At 40.1% G+C, this 25,344-nt stretch overlaps 1 protein-coding gene across 3 annotated transcripts in view; it reads left to right on the top strand.

The window, feature by feature from the left end:
- Positions 1-25,344, top strand: part of LOC149162852 (histone-lysine N-methyltransferase ATXR3-like protein) — a 224,856-nt gene that overhangs the window by 76,957 nt on the left and 122,555 nt on the right. For 2 of the 3 annotated variants that reach the window (XM_089437409.1, XM_089437411.1), the window contains exons 2-3: positions 604-801; positions 1,163-1,445. In XM_089437409.1, coding sequence (XP_089293535.1) covers positions 604-801; positions 1,163-1,445 — 481 coding nt within the window. The remainder of the gene's footprint in view (positions 1-603; positions 802-1,162; positions 1,446-25,344) is intronic. The other variant, XM_089437410.1, reaches the window with a different exon arrangement.

Here is a 25,344-nt window from a genome sequence, read left to right as displayed (position 1 = left end):
TTGGCGCAACGAAGGAGGGGGCTAGGCCCCCCCTTCTAACCCCCCGGTTAACTACGTGGGCTAGTCGTGGAAAGAATATAACACAACCCAACATCTAAAGGCCGAGTTTGACTTCTGACCGAGCTCCAAAGAGGACTGTTTACTGCTGCATTGACCATTGTTGACTTTCTTGTTAGGGCAGATATTTATTGTTGTTGACTTTGATTTGACGGGGCTGTCTTGACTTTGATTTGACAAGTCAATTTGACTTTTGTACTCTCTATCTCTGCTGAACATTTGATATAATAAGAAGAAGAATTGATCAAAGAGTTTTCTCCATCTTGTGGTTTTTCCCTGGAATCCGCAAAATCTGGTGTTCTTTTGTCTTGACTTGTCTTCTGCATTTTTGTTATTCATGTTCTATCTACAATCACTGTCAATGTGATTTCCACTGGGAAACTAAATTGGAAATTGTCATTGGGCTGCTAAAGAACATTGAAGTAATTGTGCTAAGCATAGAACAGACCATTGTTAGCTAAAATTAACAGTTCTAGATTAGCAACTACTTTGCAGTTCGTTTAATGAGGTTCTCACTACAGTTGCTTTTTTCCTGAGTCTCAACAGTTGCTATGAAGAGTGGTGGTTGGTATTATAAAGATCGTTTGGGCCGTACAAGGGGACCTATGGAGCTAATTACCATGAAAACTGCATGGGCTGCTGGCATTATTGATACACATACTTTTGTTTGGGGAGATGATATGGATGAATGGGCACCAATTGGCATGGTCTATGGCTTGGAAAAGGCAGTGAACACTATAGATGGTGTTTCTTTCTGACCTCTTTTTCCATCTTGTTTTACAGTCTATAGCTTTCACAATCAGACAGGGCTGTTTTATTTTGTAGAAATTTTACATGTTATGGCTTATTGAAGTATTTACTATTTAGTTAGTACTAACTTCATTTGATAATTTTTCTCATCATTCCTGACAGTTCCCTTTTCAGCTCCTTTTATATTTTCTTTTCTTTGTTTCCTATCTACCTAAAGGCAATCTGTTACACACATGCTCACACACATTGAAATTTTGGTGGGGCTTATTAGGACATTGATAGGGCATTTGTTTCCAGTATCTTTTTATATTGCATGAAAATTGTTATTCATAGGCTTTGGTATTTCTGTTTATAGTCAAACTAGCAACAGCCGGGACAGCTTTTATTCACAAATTGGCAAAGGGACTACCTCCATGGATTCCACTTAAAGGACATCAAAAGAAGACATATCAGCAGCTTCAGAAGGAAGGCATTGAAAGTAAGGAACGGGAAAAAGCTGTAATGCGGCAGCATGGCGGAGTTTGGCCAGGGCAGATGATTCCCAGCCATGCTTTGTTTCTGTGGGCTAGTGGTACTGAACTTACGCCACTCATAGAAGCAGACACTATGCCTAACAAGTTCATTCCTTATGACCTCAGGTATGCATCTTCACCCTCTAGCTACCCTGTTAATCACCAATGGTTTTTCATCAATTTACATAATATTTGACTATTCCTTGTTGTAGTGCTTTATCTGTAATAAATATAAATATATATAAATACAAGAAATAATGATAATAAATAATAATTAGTGAATAGACACATCCTAATGAAATGACATGTCTCTACTAAATGACATGACTCTCAATGAAAGGGGATTTCTGCTTTGTATATATATGTGGCTCTCATTTTTTATCCGATCATATCATTTTCTCAAACATTTATTCAATATATTATTATTTTATCCTAAATGAATTTCTTTATATTCCATATATTTTGGATACTTAATCTGTGAGCTAGATTGGTTGTCACATTTGATCTTAGAACTTCATCAGGTATGCCTCTTCACCCTCTAGCTTCAATTTTTTCTTCTTTTATTACCCTGTTAATCACCAATGGTTTGTCATCTATTGACATAATATTTGACCATTCCTTGTTGTAGTGCTTTATCTGTAATAAATATAAATACAACTAATAATGATAATAATTAATAATTAGTGAATAGGTATATTCTAATGAAATGACATGACTCTCAATGAAAGGGGATTTCTGCTTAGTGTATATATGGGGCTCTCATTTTTTATCTGATCATATCATTTTCTCAAACATTTATTCAATATATTATTATTTTATCCTAAATGGATTTCTTTATATTCCAAATATTTTGGATATTTAATTTGTGAGCTAGATTGGTTGTCACATTTGATATTAGAGCTTCATTTTCTGATTCTGTCCCTTGGCCAAACTTCATTCGGACCTTGTCTAGTCAAATTTTTGGCCACCCCCATTTACAGAGTTTATTTGATTTCTATAGGTCTTTGAACACAAATCGGCCTTTGGCCATTTAAAACTCGATAGTTCCATTGAATGAGATTATTCTGTTGTTATCTTACTAATTTGAATTGAAGAACAGTTCTTGATATTGAAGTAAAAGAGAAAAAGAAAAAAAAAAGAAGCCTAAGAACTAGTCTGTTACAAATATATTGTATAAATCCATATATAATAGTGGTTGATTTATAAAGGTCAACCTACTTTATTTTTTTGAAATCACAAATTTCCACCAGAAGCATTGAAGATCTGTGCCCCAGCCACCAATAAGTCTAAGACTCTAGCTGCTACAATAATAACATTTAGAAAAAAAGTGAATTGGTTATCTGGAAATAATAGTAATTTTTTATTATTTGTTGGATGGTGGCATATCATAGAAGGTTAAAAAAAAGGCCGCCATAATCACCAAGAAATCAAGAATATTTATCAGATTACCAACCACTGAATCCATGGTAAAATTTGTGAGGATACTAAACATGGAAGCAATCACTGCGTTAGATATCTGTTGCAAAGTTCCTTGATCTAAATAAGTGTGTCAGTGACCAGATCATGCAAGAAGATTAAGTTATTTGTAAGGAATAAGTGTATGGGATAAGAATTTGGGGTTGGTCGCTGCCACTGCCAAGCTGCGATGAAAATTGGGCTCAATCTCAAATTCTTGAAGAAACGTAAATCACCACAGATTTCACTGTTGTGATGTCTTCAATCAAGAGAGGAATATATTAGTATATTTCAAGTCAGTTTTATGTGGAAAAATCAAGAAAGGAATATATTAGTATATTTCAAGTCAATTATTTATCTAAAACATGTTTTTCTTTTTTATCATGCATCCAAGCACCCCACCCTTCAACTCGTAGGCAAGGGCTTTAGGTTCTTTAAGGCTCAAGGCTGTACAACAGCAAAGATTGAAGCCATTAAAATAATATACTCAATATGAGCTCAACTTGTTACTAGCGAGAATTGAATTTGGGTGGGAAGAATCACAATCATTTCTCCTAACCACCCAAGATAAATCCATGTGACTAAACCTATAAGGGGGCTTTCTATATTAAGATAATATTCTGGGGAGATATAGGAGTAACATTCCAAATACTATTTTAAGTTCATGAAAGTGTTGAATTTTGTAGCTATGGCCGGTCTTCATAATTTATATTTTAACCTTCGAAATATATAATGAAATTGTGAGACATATTCTTCATGTCATTTTCGTTGACTAGCCCTTGAAAGTATTAATATAAGACATGTTCTTCATGTCAGTGTCAAAAGATAATTTTGAAATTTGAATTTTTGGCTTCAAACTTGTCAAGTCGGTCCTCCCTCAAGTCAAGTCGGCCCCGGTGAAGAGACACACCCATTCAGACAGGCAAAACACTATATATAGAGCACTTGACCTCCTCCACAAGGCACCATTCGACCTCTCAGAGAAGAATACATATTTTGAGTATCCAAGCAAAAAAGAAGAAGGACAAGTAGGACGAATTCGTCTCTCTCCCCTTAACTTCGCATGTGTGACTTTTTGGACAGTTTCTGGGCAGTAGGGACGAGCTTCTGGGCATATTTTGGGAGGCCAAAATTTGTTCTAGCCAGCAGAGAGGGCCGAATTTGAAGGGAAAAAGATTGACTTGACAAGAGGGCTGATTGACCAGGTTTTACCATAGCTTTGTTGGTCAATTTGACCTCATAGTTGACTAGTTGATTTAGGTGTATTTGTTGTTGAAATGAATAATTTCTTAAGGAAAAGGTTGCTGGGTTTTCCCCAAGTGGGTTTTCTGGGGTAAATTTTGTGGTCTCTTTGTGCATTGTGATTTTTGTTGTCCTTATGCATTTATGGTTGAATCTCTGAAGTGTAATTGCTTAATGATAAATTGGAATTGCTAAAAGAAGATCAACATCATCAGAAGTAATTATCAGTATTTCAGAAATTAGTGCTTGTATCTATTGCACTTGAAAAATCAAAATGGAATTAGAGATTTGGTGAAGCAAAGGACATTGAGATCCTCTTAAGGAATCGTGGTAAAGGGAAGAGCTTGTGAAGAGACTTATATTTACAATCTGATTGTTTGCATGTGTCCATGGGTTCCTCTATGAAGACTGAAAATAAGCTTGATCCAGATCTTGGGAGGAGGCCCCCAAGATCTAAAAGATTGAAATGCCGGAAGACAGAGGAGAATGCCCAATGAACAAAACCACAAAGAATTTTTTTATTAAAACGGAGAATAACTGTAAAAGCTACATTGTGGCGGACAAATTGTCCTTTTACAAAATGCGACTTGTTACTTATAGTATTTTTTAGTTACAATACTATGGGTCAATTCCATGGGTGAATGAATACCATAGGTGAATGTCACAATACCACGGCTCAATTTCATGGGTGAATGAATACCATGGGTGGATGTCACAATACCATGGGCAAATACCATGGGTGAATGAATACCATGGGTGGATGTCACTTACAATACCATGGATGCATGCCACTTACAATACCATGGGTAAATTCCATGGGTGGATGAATACCATGGGTTGATGCCATTTTCCATTCGGATCATTCTTCCCTCTTTAAGAAGCAATGGTCCCCATTGCGTGAAGTTCCCTCCTGTGAAGCCTTTGTTGAATATGAAGAGCCACTGAAGAGAAGGGTTTTATGTGGTTAACCCATAACCATGATGAATGAAGATCCGATGGTAGAGATACCCTGTAATGCTTGTGACTAACTGTGATACTGATAGTGTGCGGCTTAACAAATGGACTTCGATGAAGTGTGGGTTTGTAGATGATCCATAACCATGCTGAACGAAGATCCGAGGATAGAGATACCCTGTAATGCTTGTGACCAACTGTGATATTGACAGTGTGCGACCTAGCAAATGGACTTCGATGAAGTGTGGGTTTGTGGATGACCCATAACCATGACAAACAAAGATCCGAGGATAGAGATACCCTGTAATGCTTGTGACCAACTATGATGCTAACAGTGTGCGGCCTTGCAAATGGACTTCGATGACAAGGATTTTGTGCAGTTGACCCATAACCGTGATGTTGGTTGTTGATGAAGTAGCAGGTGCTTACATAGCCTGGGGTGGGAGGGCATGTCTCCAAATAATCCAAGTCGAATGTTGCTATGATGAAATTGATGAATGTGAAGTAGGTGCCTACTAAAGTGGGGTGGGAGCGCACGTCTCCAATGGGAACCCGCTCTGAATGCTGCTCTAAAATTAAAATGGACATAATTCGGTCAATATAACTCAAAATATTTATTATAACCTATTTTTGGAAGCAGAAGGACCATTTTGCATCTTCCCATGTGTTGGAAATCCTTATTTGGACACTCCATAATCTCAGATCCGCGCTGCAATTTTCCCGCTGTCATAAAAGTTCTGAAAAGATAGTTGATTTTAAATCAACGATATCTCCCACATCCGAACTCTGATTCAACCCATTTTTTTTGAAATTGGGTGATTTTTCAAGAGGAGCTCAGATCTACAATAATTTTTCTGAAATTCTATACAAAAACTTCAAAAAATGATAGGAGAGTCGCCATCCACTAGTTGTCGTCAGAAAAAAATTCTACAACATAGCTGATTTTAAATCAGCGATATCTCCTTCATCCAGACTCCGATTCGGCTGAATTTTTTTGTTTGAATTTTGATATTTTTCGCAAGGAATCCAGATCTGTTATTTGTTTTTGTAAATATTTCACCAAATGTTTCAGATATGATCTGCAAACTCGCCACCAAAAAAAAATCCTGCAAAAAAAATGAAAAGAGAAAAATTATTCCTGCTTGGCCCAAGAAAGTGCTCTGTGGAGGTCGAAGCGCGTGCCTGAAGTTTGTTGAATATTGCTGCAAAAATTTGAAACTGACATATGCATGAAACCCTCATTCCCATGGAACTGTAACCTGCTTTGATACCACTGATACGGATCGTGGAGGGAGGCCCCCAAGATCTAAAAGATTGAAATGCTGGAGGAAAAAGAGGAGAATGCCCAATGAACAAAACCACAAAGAATTTTTTTATTAAAACAGAGAATAACTGTAAAAGCTACATTGTGGCGGACAAACTGTCATTTTACAAAATGCGACTTGTTACTTATAGTATTTTTTAGTTACAATACCACGGGTCAATTCCATGGGTGAATGAATACCATAGGTGGATGTTAGAATACCATTTGTCAATCCCATGGGTGAATGAATACCATGGGTGGATGTAACAATACCATGGGCGGATGTAACAATACCATGGGCAAATACCATGGGTGAATGAATACCATGGGTGGATGTCACTTACAATACCATGGGTGGATGCCACTTACAATACCATGGGTAAATTCCATGGGTGGATGAATAACATGGGTTGATGAATACCATGGGTTGATGCCATTTTCCATTCGGATCAAAGCTTGAAGAAGTTACAAATTTTAGGGCTTGGAAAACAAGAATTGACCTCATTTTTGCAAAGAATGATGTCTTAGGTATCGTGAAAGGTAAGGTTACTAAACCTTCAGACGATGATTCAGATGATGAATGAAAAGCAAAGTATAAGAAGAATGACATGAGAGCCAGAAGTATTATTCTAGATTCTATCAGGGACCTGTAATATTCCGAGAAAAAACTTTGGATGGTTTAGATAGCAATTTTAATTTACTATAAAAAATGTTTCCAAAAATATCAAATATTTCCTTTAATACCTTTTCACAAACAATTAGCATGCAAACTATGAAAATTCTTTTTCGACAAACACACTGGACATCGTCAATAATTTGTAAACAAATGGAAGAAGAATATAACAAGCAAAGTTTAATCTTTATTTGGGAGTGATCACTAAAATTTATAATGCTATTGGGAGTAGTACGCCTGAGATGTGTTGAAATATGTAACTAGGTTTGGTCTTCATAATATGTCATGTACTCTTGATTTTTGTATATTTTGTAAAAGGAAAGAAAAATTTATTATTGTTATTTTATAGCATGGGTTTCATGCTCAAGGTCATTTTTATTTTAGGTCAAAGCACCCATTGTGTGCTTCTAGGGATTGTCAAAGAGTCATGGAGTCAATAGAGTCATTATCTTATGTAAAAGACCCCTTTGGGCATTTTGTAACAAGTTAAAGGATTTTTATTTTGAGTCAAAAGTGTCATTTTACCCCTCCAAGGCCAAGTTGGCCTGCAGAAGACAAGTTGACACTGTTTAGGGCTATATATAAAGAGAATTCAACCTCATTTGAAGAAGACAATCCAAGCAAGTTTGATAAAAACAAGAAGTCTAAAGGCAAGGAAGAAGAGTGAAGGTCAAGAAAAAGACAACAAGTAAAATCAAAAGCTGAAGCTTTTGTGTCTATCTTTCTTACTTGTGCGAAAATTAGGGCATCCATTGTTGCAGCAAGATAAAAAATTGCAGTCTACTAGAAGGGCCGAGGTTTGAAGGCTAAAAGATTAAGAATCAAAGTCCAAAACAAGAAGAAGAGAAGCAAGCTAAAACGAGCAAGGAAGAAACCTTAATTTGACCTATATCACCCACACGTGCGAAGTTGCATCTATTACAGGATGGCCAAAAAAGTTGCAGATCTGTAGTAGAGGCCAAAATTTGTTGCAGGGGTCAAAGTTGTGCAAAAGAAGAAGTTTTGACTTGGGTTGACTTGGTCTTGGAGGGGTCGCAGTCTTGGGTCTAAAGGGTTTGGAATTCGTCATTTGAAGATTCTATAAGAACAAAATAATTTCTTGTGGGTTTTCCTCTCTAGGAGAGGTTTTGGCCCTGGCTAACAGCCTACATCTTGTGTCCATTTGTTCTATCGATCTTCATGTTTTGATAGTTGTTTGATGATAAGAACAATATAATAAACAAAAAGAAGACGAAGCTAATTATAAATTCTATGAGTTGAAGTAAAGAACATCACAAGCAGTTATCAAAGAGAAATCACCCCTAATGTAGCTGCCCTAGATTTCTATGCATGTTCATTGTTATCAAAGCTAAAGTGACAAGGAAAGGAAGCTTGAAGATCACTCAATTGAAAAAGGATACATAAGGGCCAAATATAAAAGCAAGAGCGTCAAGGAGATTTAGTCATCACATCACAAAGACCTTATCATCTTGAAGGAAGAACTCTTGAAAGAAGAAAAGAGACCTCAAAGACTCTACCTCCATCTCAAAGAAAGAAGGAATTAACACCTTTGAAGCATCTTGGGAAGCCTCCCACATTCTACATCATCATCCTAAGGAAGAAAGATGGAAGATCATCCCTCCCTCATTCTAAAGCTCACACTCTAGTAGAAGACATCGTCATCAAGGAGGCATCTTCATTTGTCAAGTAAGTACTTTATATTCATGTCTCAATCTACAAATCAAATTGTTGGAAATACTGGGGGGGGTGGATCAATATTTCTTTTCAATTGTTATTTTTACCAGTTAGATCACTTATATTTAGAACACAAAATGAACAATAATAGAATAAATACTTTTATTAATTTCTTCTTTACAATAAATCAAGTACAATAATAATATAGGGCTCCAACCCTAGATGAAGACTATAATCTTCCATCTCCCAGGCTCCAACCTTTATTTTTCCAAGCGCCGACTTGGACTTTCAAGGCTCCAACCTTGTCAATTTTGAGGCACCAACCTCAAGGGCTCCAACCCTATATCTTGTTCAGGCTCCGACTTGGTTTCTTGAGAACTTCGATCCTCAACCCTATCCTCCAAGGCACCAATATTGTCTTTTCGAGGCGCCAACCTCTTGGGCTCCAACCCTCACTTTACTTCGTCAAGATGTATTTGGTTATACTTCACGACTCGCAATGTTTACTTCAACGAGCCCTGTCAATCTTTGCTTAGTCTTCACTTTGGTCTCCACGTTACATCATCAATGACAACCTTGATCTCCTTGAAGGTGTCACCACTGCTCTTCATCATACTCAAACTAGATCTCCAAGGTCACCTCATGATGACTTTCAATAATGCATCATGGTCTTCAAGATTAACTTTAAGGTCAGTCAAGGCTACTCAACAAGAAGGCTCCAATCTGGGATCTTCTTCAAGATCACTCCACAAAGACTTCAAACAAGGTCTCCACAAATTCTTCAAAAGTGTCTTCAATAGGTTGAGCCTTCTATTCTCCACTGCCCACAAGTCCTCAAGTTCTCAACAAGAGAAGATGCTGTTGTTCACCAATGCTACTGTTCAAGAGGAGATTCTACCATCTAACAATGCCACTGTCTAAGATCTCTTCACAAGCTTAGTTACAGTCTGAGGAAGTGAAACTTTCTCACAGAGATATCTGAGAGATAGTGTGAGTTAATTATTTGAGCCCTAGTCACTGACAAGTGAAGGCATGTTAATTTTAGGTATGTTCTATGCTAGAGCAATTTATTTCAATTTTCACAAATAGCTCAATATCTTTTCCATATTAGCAATCACATCAACATTAAAGTAAACTGCAGATAGAACATAAATATAAATCACAGAAGGCAAGCCAAGACAAGAGGACACAAGATGTGGCGCTAGCCAGGGACAAACCCCAATGTGGGGAAAGCCTTGATCAATTCGTCTTATATGTTCTTGATGATCTTCTGAAACTCAATTTCAAACATTATGATCTTGATGATGCAACTTTGTTTGTCAAGAAGGTTGGCAAAACAGTTGTATATCTTGTGGTCTAAGTCACATGACACGAGGACACGTAAATACGAGTATTCAATACAAAATGCAGCGACCTGGAAATAGGACACGGGGGACACATTTTATATATATTTAATAAATATATATATATATATATATATATATATTGAAATATAGTTTTTTATCCATATTAAATTGCAGGTTGCAGCTTGTCTAATCAAATTAAAATATAATTAAACAAGGATGTAACATTGTAAAATAAACATGGAGTTATGTCTGAGCCATGACCTCTACCACCACAAATTTAACAAAAACATTAGGCCTATATTCATTAAACTATAAAAGTAAACTAGATTTATAAAATTTGAATACCTTAAAGTTCTCCATTTAGTCCTTTCTCAATGTATTGATACATCTTTTAAGCTCCTTAATTTTAAATCACAAAATTGTTTTCTGTTTTGTAAATCTATCTTTTTCTTCATCATTTATTGGTCTCTTTATACCTATGCCTTGGATATTTTCATGATCGTCATCCCTTGTTTTACACCTTGGTCCTTTATCCTTATATATTCAACCTACATGTGCTTATTGACCTTACAAATTTTTTATGATGAGTATCATGTTTAGGCGCAATTTCTTGACAAACCTCATGTGATAGACTGCAACACTGATCCCCTAGAAGCCAAATAAGAGCACTAGTGGCAACTCTGCATGATATTTTAAGATTGATTTTGAGACAGACCTTTGGGGATACATTTTGAATCTTTGATGGTAGCTATGGTGATATTTGTTAGGATACCTCTACCCTCACACAAATGAATGATGGATCTGCTGCTCCAGCGGCAGACTTGTGCATACAAATTGAGCAAAACAACTCAAATTACCCCAGAGATGAAGCTGTTGATGTCAAACATGCAGATGGGGGCATTTCAGAAGTGAAACAACAACTCCCTATCCTTACTAAAATCTGCCTACAAGGAGCAGTCAATATTTTGAGAGACCATTTGGAAACCCTTGGTGATGAAAGCACATAAGGAAGTGCAGGCTGATAACAATGTAGATATTAATGAAGGAGCACGTCAGTTTAATGACAAAAAGAACTGGGAAAAATCCATTGCGTGGGCTTTAAACTACACTTTTTAGTGGGGTATGTATTCAACCAGAGGAAAAACGTTAGGGCAACGTTTTCAATCAACGGAATACGCGTTTTCCAGATGCAGGACACGACGAAAACTGGTGAATATGTTTTACGTTTTACAGGACACGATGAAAAACGTTTTCGACACGTTTTAGGGCCGTTTTCGTGTCCGGCACGTAAAATATGGGACACGAGACCTTGGAGGACGTGTCCTGTGACTTAGCTTGTGGTATAGGTAGATGATCTTTTGATGACGGGGAACAATGAAAGCTACATTGCATCCATAAAGAAGGAATTGAGGAAAGGTTTTGAAATGACTGATTTGGGCTGTGTTCATTACTATCTTGGTATTGAAGTAACTCAACATCTGAAGTCCATATTCCTTTCTCAAAAGAAGTACATTGGAGACCTGTTGAACAGGTTTGGCATGACAGAATGCAATCCTCTTACTACTCCAATGGAACAAAACTTAAAGCTCACATCCATTGAAGGAAAAGAATTTGAGGATGCAACAAAGTATAGACAGCGTGTAGGAAGTCTCAACTACCTAACTACTACCAGACTAGACATTTCGTTTGCTGTTGGAATTCTCTCTAGGTTTATGCAAAAGCCTTGTGAGGGACATTGGTCTGCCACAAAAAGAGTTCTAAGGTACTTGAAGGGAACTCAAGACTTTGGAATCAAGTATACATAGGTGGACGACTTCAGCTTGATTGGATACTCTGATTCAGACTTCGATGGAGACAAAGAAACTGGGGTATCTACTTCAGGTTATGCTATGAGTCTTGGTTCAGGAGATGTCTCCTGGAGATCACGTAAACAATCAGTTCCAGCAGATTCCACAACAAAGGCAGAATATGTGGCAGCCACTAAGGCAACAAAAGAAATTGTGTGGCTCAGGAAAATTCTTGAAGATTTGCAGGTAAAACAAGTACAATCAACTCCACTCATGGTTGACAATACCTCGGCAATAAAGTTGGCCAAGAACCCAAAGCTCCATGATCGAAAGAAGCACATCAATACTAAATATCATCTGATTCGACATCATGTTGAGGCCAAAACAATCCATCTCCGCCATTGTTCCACTAATGAGCAAATTGCAGACATCTTCACCAAAGCGCTTGGAAGAGAAAAGCTTGAAAGATTCAGAACGATGCTTGGACTCACCAACATACTTTCAGATTAAGGGGGGGAATGTTGACACCTAATCATTAGGATTGGGTGAATAACTGTAACTGATGTAAATAAATAATAGAAAATATGAAGAGTCAACGAGAGATGAAATGAACAGTCTCTCCCTCATGTATATAATAAAGACCAACCTGAATGAATATTATGAATTGTTTTGAGGAGTTACCTCCTGGTCTGACAAGTCCAAGCAAACTGATGTACTCCTAGATCCGAGCTTAGTCTTGTGCAAGTCTGTGCATAATCTGAGATTAGTTTATGTGCTAGATGACTGGAGGTATGTTGCCTGTAGGTTACTTCATCTACCTGTAGATTTCAGACCCAAAACAAAGATTAATATGACTCCTTTCCTTTCTTCTCGGCCTTTCTTACTCCTGTAATTTCTTTTGAAGAATGATCACCGAACTGCTCACTTGAAATGAGGACGAAACTGTATATTTATAGTGTTTTTCGCTAGTCAAAGTGAAGGGGCCCGTCACTGGAGGTACGCCGACATGTGTCTTTGAGCATAGGTCAGCTCACTGCTAAGAATAATTTGATTAACTTAAAAATTCAATATCTCACAAACTATTGGGAGTTTCAAGGCAAGGGCTCATTGGAAAGGAAAAAATATATTCTATAAGATGTAATAGGAATCATTTTGGAAGGATGCCTCTAAGGTGGTAAAAAATTATTTTCTTTGTGATTGTCCTTAATTTTTGTGCATAAGAAGTTTGGGGCAGCATGGATTCTCCATTGTTTCATCATTGGATCATGGTCATCAATCATAGGATCATAGTGTCATCATGTAGGACATCCATGTCATCATATCCAACAATATCATTATATACTAGTGCAATGATATGTCATAGTGCAACAATTACTAATGTCATTAGGAGATTTCCAAGTCATTCATGACATGTCTCCTATCATTGTCATATATAGTCTTCGACCTTCATCAAGTGCCATCATCAGTTGTGGTCATTCATTAAGTGTATGACATCATCAAGTGTAGTCCTCCATATGTCATCAAGGGCTTGTATATTAGATACTTCATTGGCACTTACGATCTAGATCATCAATCAAGGCACATGATTGACACTTGGCAATATCATAATTAGTTCTAGGACTTCTTAAGATTTGTTCATTGGTGGCTTGACATATTAATAGCTTGACTTCTTCATTGGTGGCATCTTTATCAAACAAGAGTTTGTTCAACATGTACCTCATCATCATCTGGAACCAGGCATCTCAAGAATACTTGCCATCTCGGCGAATGTCATATTGACATCAATGACAACCTTGATTAACACAAATGACTACTTTCTGCAAGGAGAACAATAAACTTGTTGGGGCATCAAACTACCTTGCATGGAAGAAGAGAATAGATTTGATTCTCACAGAAAATGAAGTTTTTGATTATGTTATGGGCTCCATCACCAAGCCTCCTCAAGATTAGGATCAAGCATTATCAAAATATATGAAAGGAGAAATAAGGGCTCAAAGAATCCTCTTTGAATCTATCAAGGATTCTCTCATTCCCTTTGTAGCAAAATTGAAGTCATCAAAAGAGATATATGACAAATTGGTAGAGCTATACTCTGTAAGTACAGTTGGGGAAATAATATCCTTAAGAACCAAATTATACAAAATGAAAGTATCAAAGGAAGAGGGGCTAGCTTGATATCTCATCTAGAGAGCTAGGAAGAACCAGAGATGACCACTTGTGTACTCAATGCACTACCGAATGAATGGGGCGACTTTGTATCAAGCATCTATGCAAAGAAGGAATCTACAATGTTCAATGATCTATGGGCATTATGTAAAATTGAAGAAACCATATTAAAGCAAAGGATGACGTTGAATCTAATGAGAAGTCTCAAGCATTTGCAACTATGTCAAGGAAGAAAGGAAAGTTTGGAAAGTTTGAGCCACGAAAGAGATTTCAAAAGAAAGTTGACATGTCTAAAATTCAATGTTATGAATGTAATGAATATGGGCACTACAAGAGGAATTGTCCTAAACTCAAGAAGGGCAACAAGAAAAGGAAAGAAGGAAGTGAAACCTACGTGACCAAAGAAGTAGAAGAACCATAAGAGAAGAAAATAAAGAAGGAAGAAGTGAAAGACCTCTACTATTAAAGGCCTATCATACATCAAGTTCATTATTCATGACAACAGTCATAATAGGAAGCCTTATAGTTATGGTAGGTAAAACAGTGCGAAACACGCATATGGATTTCCAATGAATGAATTGAATTGATGAGCAAAATGAAGCTCAATAATAATACAAAGATATTTACAGTAATAGAAACATCAAGTTTCTATTAGGAAATGGAAACAATCAGTTTCATCTAAGAAACTGCTAAAAAGAAAAAAAAAAACAACAACTAATAAGAATGAGCATTAAACACTAAATAGTATTATTCTAATACCCTCCCTTAATGCTCAATCTATTTACAACACCAATAGACCCTCTGAATTTTACAAACTTATCAGGACCAAGAGGCTTGGTGAAGATGTTTGCGGGCTGCTCTGTTGTGGGAACATATCGCAACTGAACGGATCTGTCTTCAACAAGCTGGCGAATATAGTAGCAATGGGTTTCCACATGCTTTGTTTGTTCATGAAAGACTGGATTCTTGGCACGTTTGAGCACTCCCTGATTATCACAAAACGAGGGAGTAGGACCTGTCTGGGAAAAATGCATATCCGCAAGCATACGTCGAAGCCAAACTGCCTCACAGGATGGCTTAACTGCTCCCCGATACTCTGCTTCTGTTGAGGAGAGAGCCACTGCCTGCCGCTTTTCACTAGTCCAGGGGACAACACCGGATCCTAGACTAAACACATACCCAGCTGTAGATTTACGGTCATCAATCGAACCGGCCCAATCAGAATCTGTGTAACCACTGAGTATAGGATCGGAACTTCGAGTGTATAGGAGTCCATAATCAAAAGTGCCATGCACATATCGTAGCACACGCTTTGCTGCTATCCAATGATCAACGTTAGGAGCTGACATGAAGCGGGAAATGTAGCTCACTGCAAAACTGATGCCAGGTCTAGTGGCAGTAAGGTAGATGAGGCTGCCCACTAATTGCCTGAATAAAGTTTCATCCACAAGGGGGGAGGATGACTGAGCTGAAAGTTTGAGCCCTGGTTCCATAGGAGTCGTGGTCGGTTTGCAATCCTGCATTCTGAACTTGTCCACAAGATTTTTGGCATACTTGGACTGAGAGAGAAAGATGTTGTTCTCACTCTGCCAGACTTCAACCCCCAGACAGTAATGAAGAAGTCCCAAGTGTGTCATATCAAAGGTGCTGCATAATTCTTGGTTGATCCCTTGGATCAAATGTGCAGAGTTGCCAGTAATGATAAGATCATCCACATAGACAACCACAAACAAAATATCATCACCAGTATGCTTGATATAGAGGTTTGCATCAGATGGGCTCCGCTGAAAGCCATGATCTGTCAGGTACTGATCAATTTTCATGTACCAAGCCCGAGGAGCTTGTTTGAATCCATAGAGTGCTTTAGCTAATCTACACACTTTCTGTTCTTGACCGGCAATCTTGAATCTTGGAGGCTGCGTCATGTAGACTTCTTCCTGTAAGTCACCATTTAGGAAAGCATGTTGAAATTTGGTACCGGAGGACAGGTGGTTCCCTTAGGCTTTGATCTTTGGCCTAGGGAAAAGTGTCCAAAAGAATTTAATTTTTCTCCTAAAGTGACTTTATAATTTTATAAAGTTAAATCTAATTTAAAAGTGACTTTAAGTGATAAAGTTATTAAGTCTAATTTTAAAGTGACTTTTATAAAGTCAATGAAAAATTAGAAAGGAAAAGTGACTTTGGAAATAAATGACTAAGTGGGTCTTTATTAAAGCCTTACCATGGGGCAAGCATGTCTACTTCAGAGACAAGATGGGTGTGGTGAGGAACACCTTCCTCGGTAAGAGGGAGTGTTTTTGATTGCTGATTTTTAATTCTGCAATTTCCAGCATTCTGAAAAATTTCCAGAATTTGTGTTTTCAGCAATATTTATTTTTTTCAGTCTGTTAAATGTATGGTTATGGGAATGGGCATTTAACTACATGGGAGAAATAAGGAGAAACTGAAAACCGGGGTGGGAAAACAGAGATTTTTACATGGTATCAGAGCTTGAGTGCTGAAGGGCAGTTTGGGACAGCAAAAGGAAAAATTACAATTGCTGATTTTTCACTCAGAAAACTCCAGCAAGCTGATTTTTTCATAAACAACAGTTTTATCTTTACTACAACAGTGCTATTTTTCAGTTTTAGGACAGCAGGATGTCATTGGGATTGAGGGTGGAGGATAGGCTGGATGGGCATATAAATTACAGCGTTTGGAAGGAGAGAATGCAGAATATCTTTGAGGAGGCAGAAGTCTGGGATATCATGGTGCATACCGCACAGAACCCTGTTGTTGTGCCCACTGATGTTACTCAGTTGGCTGAGTATAAAAAGAAGAACAATAAGGGTAAGAGGCTGATTCTAGACGGAATCAAAGACCATTGCATTCCTCATGTGAGAGGAAAGAGCAATGCCCATGAGATGTGGACAGCATTGTCCAATCTCTACCAGAGTACCAATGAGAACCGGAAGATGGTCCTGAAGGAGAAGCTGAAGAACATTAAGATGGGTAATGATAGTGCAGCTGGATATCTCACAAAGATTACCAATGTGAGAGATGAGTTGGCAGCGATTGGAGAGGCCATTCCATCCACTGAGTTGGTGCGTATTGCAGTGAATGGCCTCCCCCGTTCATGGTTGAACTTTGCTGATGGGGTTTGTGCACGTGAGACCCTTCCCACATGGGAGAGGTTTTGGGATGATTGTATTCAGACAGAGATCAGGAAAGGACAACTTGGGGCAGCCAAGCTAGTTGAGCAGGATGAGGACGTAGCACTGGTGGCAGGAGGCAAGAAAGGCAAAGGGAAGAAGCAGGCTTCCACAAGCAGTGGTGGGGGCAAAGGCAAAGGTAAAGGTAAACAGGGGAACACACAGAAGGACTATTCCAAGGTGAAGTGTTGGAATTGTCAAAAGATGGGACACTATGCAGTTGTGTGTCCGGAGAAGAAGAAGAAGAAGGGGAAGAACCAGGACGTGGCGGCTTCAGCAGAGATTGAGGACTTTGCAGGTCGTTTTGACCGGGAGTTTGCGTTCACTACGTGTGAGTCCTCTAGTGCAGGATCACCTGCCACACAGGTTCAGAGGGAGCATGCTTTTCCCTCGATTAGCGGAGCATCTTCAGGTATTTGGTATGTGGACAGTGGGGCTTCACGTCATATGACAGGAGTCCGTGTGTACTTCTCAGAGCTTTCAGAGAGTGGCACTGATATTGAGGTAGTACTCGGTGATGATAGAGTTGTTAGAGCAGTCGGGGTGGGGACAGTGACATTTCAGAGGGAGTCCAAACCTCCCTTGAAGGTGTCAGAGGTTCTTTATGTGCCAGGGATGAGGAAGAACCTCATATCCGTCTCAGCTTTGGAGGACAGAGGATATGAGGTACTGTTCAGGGGAGGACAGGTGTTGATGTATCCCAGGGGCACTCGAGCTGATTCAGCTAGAGTGATAGGTGTACGCCATGCAAAGGTGTACAAGTTTGCATTCCAACCCCTTTTGGCATTGAGCAGTAGTACCGACAGCAGAGCTAGCAGTTCTGAGCTGTGTGAGATTTGGCACCTCAGGATGGGACATATGTATCATGGAGCCTTGAGGACATTGCGGGAGATCACTACAGGTGTGCCAGATTTCAGTACTGATCACTTTGATACTTGCAGAGGTTGTGCGATTGGCAAGTTTGCCAAATCCCCTTTTCCCAGCAGTGACAGCAGAGCGACGGGGATACTTGATTTGATTCATTCCGATGTGAGCTGTCGGATGTCTCATGTTTCCTTGAGTGGATATGAGTACTATGTGTTATTCATTGATGATCACTCCAGGAGGACCTGGATTTATTTTTTGAAGACCAAGAGTGAGGTCTTCAAGCGGTTTCAGGAGTTCAGAGCTCTTGTGGAGACTCAGACAGGTCGAAAGATCAAGTCCTTGAGGTCGGACAATGGAGGAAAGTACACCCTTGGAGAGTTTGTTGACTATTGTGCGGAGGCAGGCATTAGGAGGGAGTTCACTGTTCCTTACAACCCCCAGCAGAACGGAGTTGCAGAGAGGAAGAACAGATCCATCATAGGGGCTGCCAAAGCCATGTTACATGATCAGGGGTTGCCATTGTTCTTGTGGGCAGAAGCCTGCAACACAGCTGTTTACTTGTAGAACAGGAGTCCGCATCGTGCCTTGGGGCACATGACTCCGGAGGAGGCTTTCTCTGGGAAGAAGCCTGATATTGGTCATCTTCATATCTTTGGATGCATAAGAGGACCAAACTAGAGCCCACCGTAGAGAAGGGTATCTTTGTGGGCTACAGTGAGACCTCAAAGGCCTTTCGGATTTACATTCCTGCACAGAGGAGAGTTGTTGTCAGATGGGATGTGAAGTTCGAGGAGGACAGGGCCTTTAGGAGGTCACGGGAGTTAGAGTATCTGGATCAGCCAGACCCTCAGCAGCAGTTGAGTCAGTCGCAGGGATCCAGTGGGCAGGGATCAGGAGGATCCGGAGGTACATCTATGAGGATGTCAGGTCCATCAGTGAGCAGTGGCTCGCCGAGCCAGAGGGGTGGTGCTCCGGGCAGCATGCAGAGCAGTTCACAGAGCAGTTCACTAGGGAGTCCACTGATGGACAGTTCACACGGTACCTCAGCTTCTACAGGTTCAGGTGCAGGCAGGAGGACAACAGACAGATAGTCAGGAGTTCAGGCTACTAATGATGATGAGGAGGAGGAGTTTCATTCTCCGGTGGGAGAAGTGCGCTCAGGGAAGAGGAAGCCCAAGTGGCTTTAGGACACCTTGAGAGATGCCACATCTGTTGCTGAGCCGAAGAGGCCGGTCAGAGAGAGTAGACCACCTGAGAGGTTTTGTAGCTATATGGCGATGGTTACCAGCATCCTTGACTCTGAGCCTTCTAGCTATGAGGAGGCAGCTAGCCAGCAGGTCTGGAGAGAGGCCATGCAGGAGGAGTATTCTTCTATCATGAAGAATGATGTTTGGGAGGTGGTGCCGAGGCCTGAGGGCAAATCCGTGGTTACTTCCAGATGGCTTTACAAGGTAAAGCATGCTGCAGATGGCAGCATTGAGAAATTCAAAGCGAGGTTTGTGGCTAGAGGGTTCTCCCAGGTAGAGGGAGTTGATTATGAGGAGACCTTCGCTCCCGTGGCTCGATATACTTCGATCCGCTCCATTATATCGATAGCAGCAGAGATGGGTTGGAAGATCCACCAGATGGATGTGAAGACCGCATTTCTCAATGGCTTCATACAGGAGGAGGTGTACATTGAGCAGCCACAGGGCTTTGAGGTGCATGGGAAGGAGTCCCATGTGTGCAGACTGAAGAAGGCCCTTTATGGCCTGAAGCAAGCTCCCAGAGCTTGGTACTCCAGGATAGATACATACTTGCAGGGGATGGGTTTCACAAAGAGTGAGGCAGATCCGAACCTTTACTTTATTGTGATTGGTGAGGAGCCTCTCATTCGGGTGCTGTTTTGGGTTGGGTTCAGCAGTAGTGTCATGGTTCAGCCGGAAGCAGCAGTCAGTAGCACTGAGTTCAGCGGAAGCAGAGTATATGGCAGCCAGTTTAGCTAGTTGTGAGGCTATCTGGCTTCGCAAGATGTTGTTTGGCTTATTTGGTCAGCCGTTGAGACCTTCAGTGATTTACTGTGATAATCAGAGTTGCATTAAACTCACGGAGAATCCAGTATTTCATGACAGGTCAAAGCATATCGGGATCAGATATCATTTCATCAGAGACTATGTTCAGAAGGGAGTTGTGAAGCTTGAGTATATTTCCACTGATGAGCAGGTTGCAGATATTCTTACCAAAGCCTTACCACGGGGCAAGCATGTCTACTTCAGAGATAAGATGGGTGTGGTGAGGAACACCTTCCTCGGTAAGAGGGAGTGTTGAAATTTGGTACCGGAGGACAGGTGGTTCCCTTAGGCTTTGATCTTTGGCCTAGGGAAAAGTGTCCAAAAGAATTTAATTTTTCTCCTAAAGTGACTTTATAATTTTATAAAGTTAAATCTAATTTAAAAGTGACTTTAAGTGATAAAGTTATTAAGTCTAATTTTAAAGTGACTTTTATAAAGTCAATGAAAAATTAGAAAGGAAAAGTGACTTTGGAAATAAATGACTAAGTGGGTCTTTATTAAAGTGGGGTGAATTAAAAAATAGAAAGTGAGATTTAATTGAGCATTTAATCTCAGCCATTGATCTAAATCTATTTCAGCCATTGGATTTAGAGATCACCCAAAAGTCACTTGGATCACCCAAAAGTCACTTGGAGTTATATTAAAGGAGGAAAATGAGGAAAAGGTCATTCATTCTTTCATGAGCAGATTGGGAGAAGGAGAGCAAGAGAGCAAGACAGATTTCTGAGCAGGGAGGAGAAGGAGACAGCAGCTTGGCACACATTCCAAGGCAGCAGTTGAGCAGATTTGTACAGCTGATTCAGCACATAGTGAAAGGCAGATTTTTGCACAAAAATCGAGGAGCAGTTTGCTGATTTTTCTGCACACAAAACGGAGGCCGTACAGCATTTATTGCTGTCTTGTTTGCTATAATTTCCAGATTGCTGTGAGGCACGGGAAAGGAGATAAGTTGTAAATTTGCTTGCTGATTTTTTGCTGAATAATTCTCACTGTAAAAAGGCAATTTTCAGAAATAAAGAAGAGCTCTCAAACTGGTTTTCCCCAAGAGTTGTAGGGGGTTTTTCCAGGGTCAAGTTGACCAAAAATATCAGTGTTTTAATGTGTTTTAATGGCTGTTTTTGATTGCTGATTTTTAATTCTGCAATTTCCAGCATTCTGAAAAATTTCCAGAATTTGTGTTTTCAACAATATTTATTTTTTTCAGTCTGTTAAATGTATGGTTATGGGAATGGGCATTAACTACATGGGAGAAATAAGGAGAAACTCAAAACCGGGGTGGGAAAATAGAGATTTTTACAAAGCACTCTTTACATCTATCTGATGAACTTTCCAATTGAACTGAGCTGCTAGGGCAAGGACAAGCCGTATGATACTCATCTTGGCTGTAGGAGCAAAAGTCTCCTCATAGTCGATGCCTTCCTTCTGTGAGAACCCTCGAGCCACAAGACGAGCTTTATACTTGTCTAGGGTTCCGTCAGCTTTGTATTTCACTTTATACACCCATTTGCAGCTGATGGGATTTTTCCCTGCAGGAAGATCAGAAAGGATCCACGTGTGATTCTTCTGAAGACTCTGGAATTCAGCTTCCATAGCTTGTTCCCACTCAGATGTACCCTTGGCCTCTGAATAGGTTTGAGGCTCAAAAATACTGTGTAGGTTAGCCATAAGAGCAAATTTACTGTAGATTGTTGTTTGCTCTTATGTCTAGAAGTTCTACCTTCAAGGAGCTCATCATCCTGGAGATCACCAATGGTTTTAGCCCACCATTTAGGCCGAAGAGTAGAGGAACCAATATCAGGAGGAGGTGGAGAAGGCTCAAGAACAATAGGGGCATCCAGAGGAGGGTTATTTTCCGGAGGAAGCTCACGTCGTGTATTATCAAACACTGATGCTGCATCATCCCTCCCATCAGGTGGACCTACCGGAAGAAGAACATTGTGAGGCTGATCCTCAGAACACTGCTCAGAAGGAGAAGACTGAAAGAATCCTCTGTCTTCATTAAATACTACATCCCGACTGAAGCTAAGACGACCAGTGGCTATATCTATTAGTCTATAGGCCTTGTGATGATCACTGTATCCTGTCATCATGAGTTTCTGGCTTTTGGAATCCAACTTAGAGCGTTTAGCAGCTGGAATCCAAACATATGCAACTAAGCCAAATACTTTGAGGTGACTGATCTTAGGCTTACGGCCAGACCAAACCTCTTCGGGAGTCTTCCCCTTAACAGCCTGAGTGGGAGATCGGCTAAGAAGATAAACAACAGTAAATACTGCTTCAGCCCAGAATTTGTTCGGAACACTCCTGTGTTGTAACATGGAACGAGTCATTTCAACAACCGTGCGGTTGCAGCGTTCGACAACACTGTTCTGCTGAGGAGTGTAGGGTGTAGTTAACTGGCGTTTGATGCCATGAGTATCACAGAAGTTGGAAAAAACAGAAGAACAAAATTCCCCCCCGTTATCTGTCCTAAGAGTCATGATATTACAGCCAAACTCTTTTTCAACTAAGGTTTTAAACTTCTGAAATGTACTAAATGCATCAGATTTATATTTTAGAAAATACACCCACATCTTTCTACTGAAATCATCTACAATAAGCAAAAAATATTTGCAAGCAGTGATAGAAGATGTATTAATAGGACCACAAATATCAGCATGAATTAACTGGAGTACCTTAGATGCGGGCCAAGATTCTCCATCCTTGAATGAAGGCCGATGTTGCTTGCCAGCTTGACAGGCGCCGCATACGCCCAATTGCTGAGTCTGAATATCAGGTAACCTTGACACAAGTCCCTCCCGAGAAGGCTGAGAGAGGTACTGCATATTTAGATGCCCATATCGCTGATGCCACAGAGTGCTGATGGGAGAAACACGAGCTGCTAGAGCCAGTTCTGGAGAATCACCAGTGTCAAGAAGCCTGTATAGACCATGATCTTCTAGGCCAACAACAACCGTAAGACTAGTCTCCCTGTCGATAATAGAGCACTTGTGCGCACTGAACACTACATCAAGCTGAGGAGAGTTCCTCATAATCTGGCTGATAGACAACAGATTAATTTCCATACCAGGAACATAGTACACATTCAGGAAGATGAGTGGGCGCCAACCAGACTGGATCTGAACTGTACCTCTGCCAACCACTGTGTACTTTTCACCTGCGCCAAATACCACAGAATCACTGAAAGGTGAGAAGTCAATAAACCAGTCACGCCTGTGAGAGAAATGGCGTGATGCACCAAAGTCAATGTACTAGGCAGAAGACGAAACATGATCTGAAGACCTTTTAGCCATAAAGGTGTAAAAGGCAGAATATGTCTGCTCGGAATGTTCTGCAACATTTGCTGTCTGATGGGGCCCTCCCTGTTTCTTCTGTTCAGAAGCAATCCTCTGTCGACAATCTTTTTTCATTTGGCTGAACTTGTGACAGTAATTACACTGCACACTTTTCTTCCTAGCCGGATCAAAAAGCTAAGAAGAACCTTTCTGCTGAAAGGACTGAGAGGACTGATATTTGGCAGGAAAAGAATTTTCCGAGGATATTGATGAAGCACTACAACCAATCTGCTGTTTCCAACGATCCTGCTGCAGGAGTTTGGTGCATAACTCTGGAAACTTCAGATCAACATTTGTGGTGGTAATGTTGAGTGTTTCTATGAAGTGTTCATAAGATTTCGGTAGACTTTTCAGAGTGATGACTACCATATCTTCTTCCTCCATGGTCCGACCAATGGCTTCGAGCTGATCTCGAATGTCTTTAATCCTGTTAAGATGTTCCTGTAAAGACATATGTTCATCCATCATGATGGAGAACAGCTGATTCTTGAGAAAGAAGGCTCTGCTCTTGTCGGATGTCTCGTGCAATTCCTTAAGATGTTGCCAAATTTCAGCAGCTGTTTTGACGGAAGGAATCTGCGGTAATTGATCATCAGTGACAGAAAGTTTGAGAAGCATAACAGCCTCTCGATTTCGATTATCAAACTTATCTTGATCGGTACCAGCTGTACCAGGACAGAGCTCTTTAGCCAAAACAAGCTTGTCAAGACGCCTATATTAAAAAATGGTCAACATTCTCTGTTTCCAGATGTTGTAATTGGTGCCATTAAAGCGTTGACTGCCTTCCAACATCAGATTGGTTAGCGAAGCCATCTGCACTTTTCCCAAGACACAGAAAACACCAAAGAAATCTGGCACAAATTTTAATGCAAATGCCGGCTGATCCGGACAAAAACTCACAGATGATGGTGTAAAATATGAAGAAATGCCAAGAAAAACTGATTTTTCCACGCAGATTTTACAATCGTGATGGTGTAAATATGAAGGAATGCCAAAAACAATTTTTCCACGTAGACCAAAAAAACTGATTTTTCCACGCAGATTTTACACTCGTTGACTGTAAAAAAAAACTGTTACGTACTTACGTGATACTGCCCTGGCTCAGATTTTATTTTGCCACGCGGAAAGAGAAACCTTTGAGTAGCGTAATGCGTATTCTGATGGTGGGTCTTGAAGCACACTGGAAGCACTTGAAAACGCTTGGAAAGATTTGTTGTAAAAAAAAATGTCGCTGCCACACGAAATACCTCCGTTGATTATCCGAAAAGATCCGTTGCCTCTCCAATGCTGCCATGGTGCAATGAGCTAGAATGCAAGTTCACTTTCTGTAAGGTTGAGATATTCTCAGAAGTCCATGCCTGTCACTCGCAGAGATTTGATAAATTCGTAGACTGTGGAATTGTTCTTCCTCGCAGCTCGGAGTAGCACGACTGAATTATCTGACGCTTCGAGGAACACTATATATCCGTTTTGTGTACTGGTCGCAATTTTCCTCCTGAAGCATGAGAATAGCGGATTTGCGCAATGTTGAGAAGAAACCCTGGGCTGTGATTCGATCGACAGCCACTTCCCGCTCCGTCTCAGTCGACCTCTCTAAATTTGCTTGTTGTTAACAAAGACGTTTCCAGCCCTCAATGGGTGTTGCTCAGAACCTTCTCCAAACAGGGCCAGTTACCTTGGATGCAAGAATGCAAGCGAACGATGGCCACTACGTATGAAGTCGACGTCCGCGTGCAATGTCCACGCAAAAAAAAATCCCGCGTGCACTCCACAAAAAAATTGTGTGGAGATCAGGCGTGTCCGTCAACTTTAAATTGCTGCCGTCGTGTGATACTGGCAATGTGATAGCTGCGGATCGAATCCGGACTGTAACAAATAACCTGTGTGTAGAATGAAACCCAGATTCTGAGAAAAAACTGAATCGTGGAGCAGAAAAACTGTGATCAAATGGAGTCCAATGTAGGCATGTAGCAAGAAATCC

This window comes from Pinus tabuliformis, chromosome 5_2, assembly GCF_031772625.1.
Source record: "Pinus tabuliformis cultivar Carrire ecotype Pingquan chromosome 5_2, CPIR1, whole genome shotgun sequence".
NCBI classification, from domain to species: Eukaryota; Viridiplantae; Streptophyta; class Pinopsida; order Pinales; family Pinaceae; genus Pinus; species Pinus tabuliformis.
The sequence above is the reverse complement of the archived record's forward strand: the minus strand, read 5'-3'. Positions and strand labels throughout refer to the sequence as shown.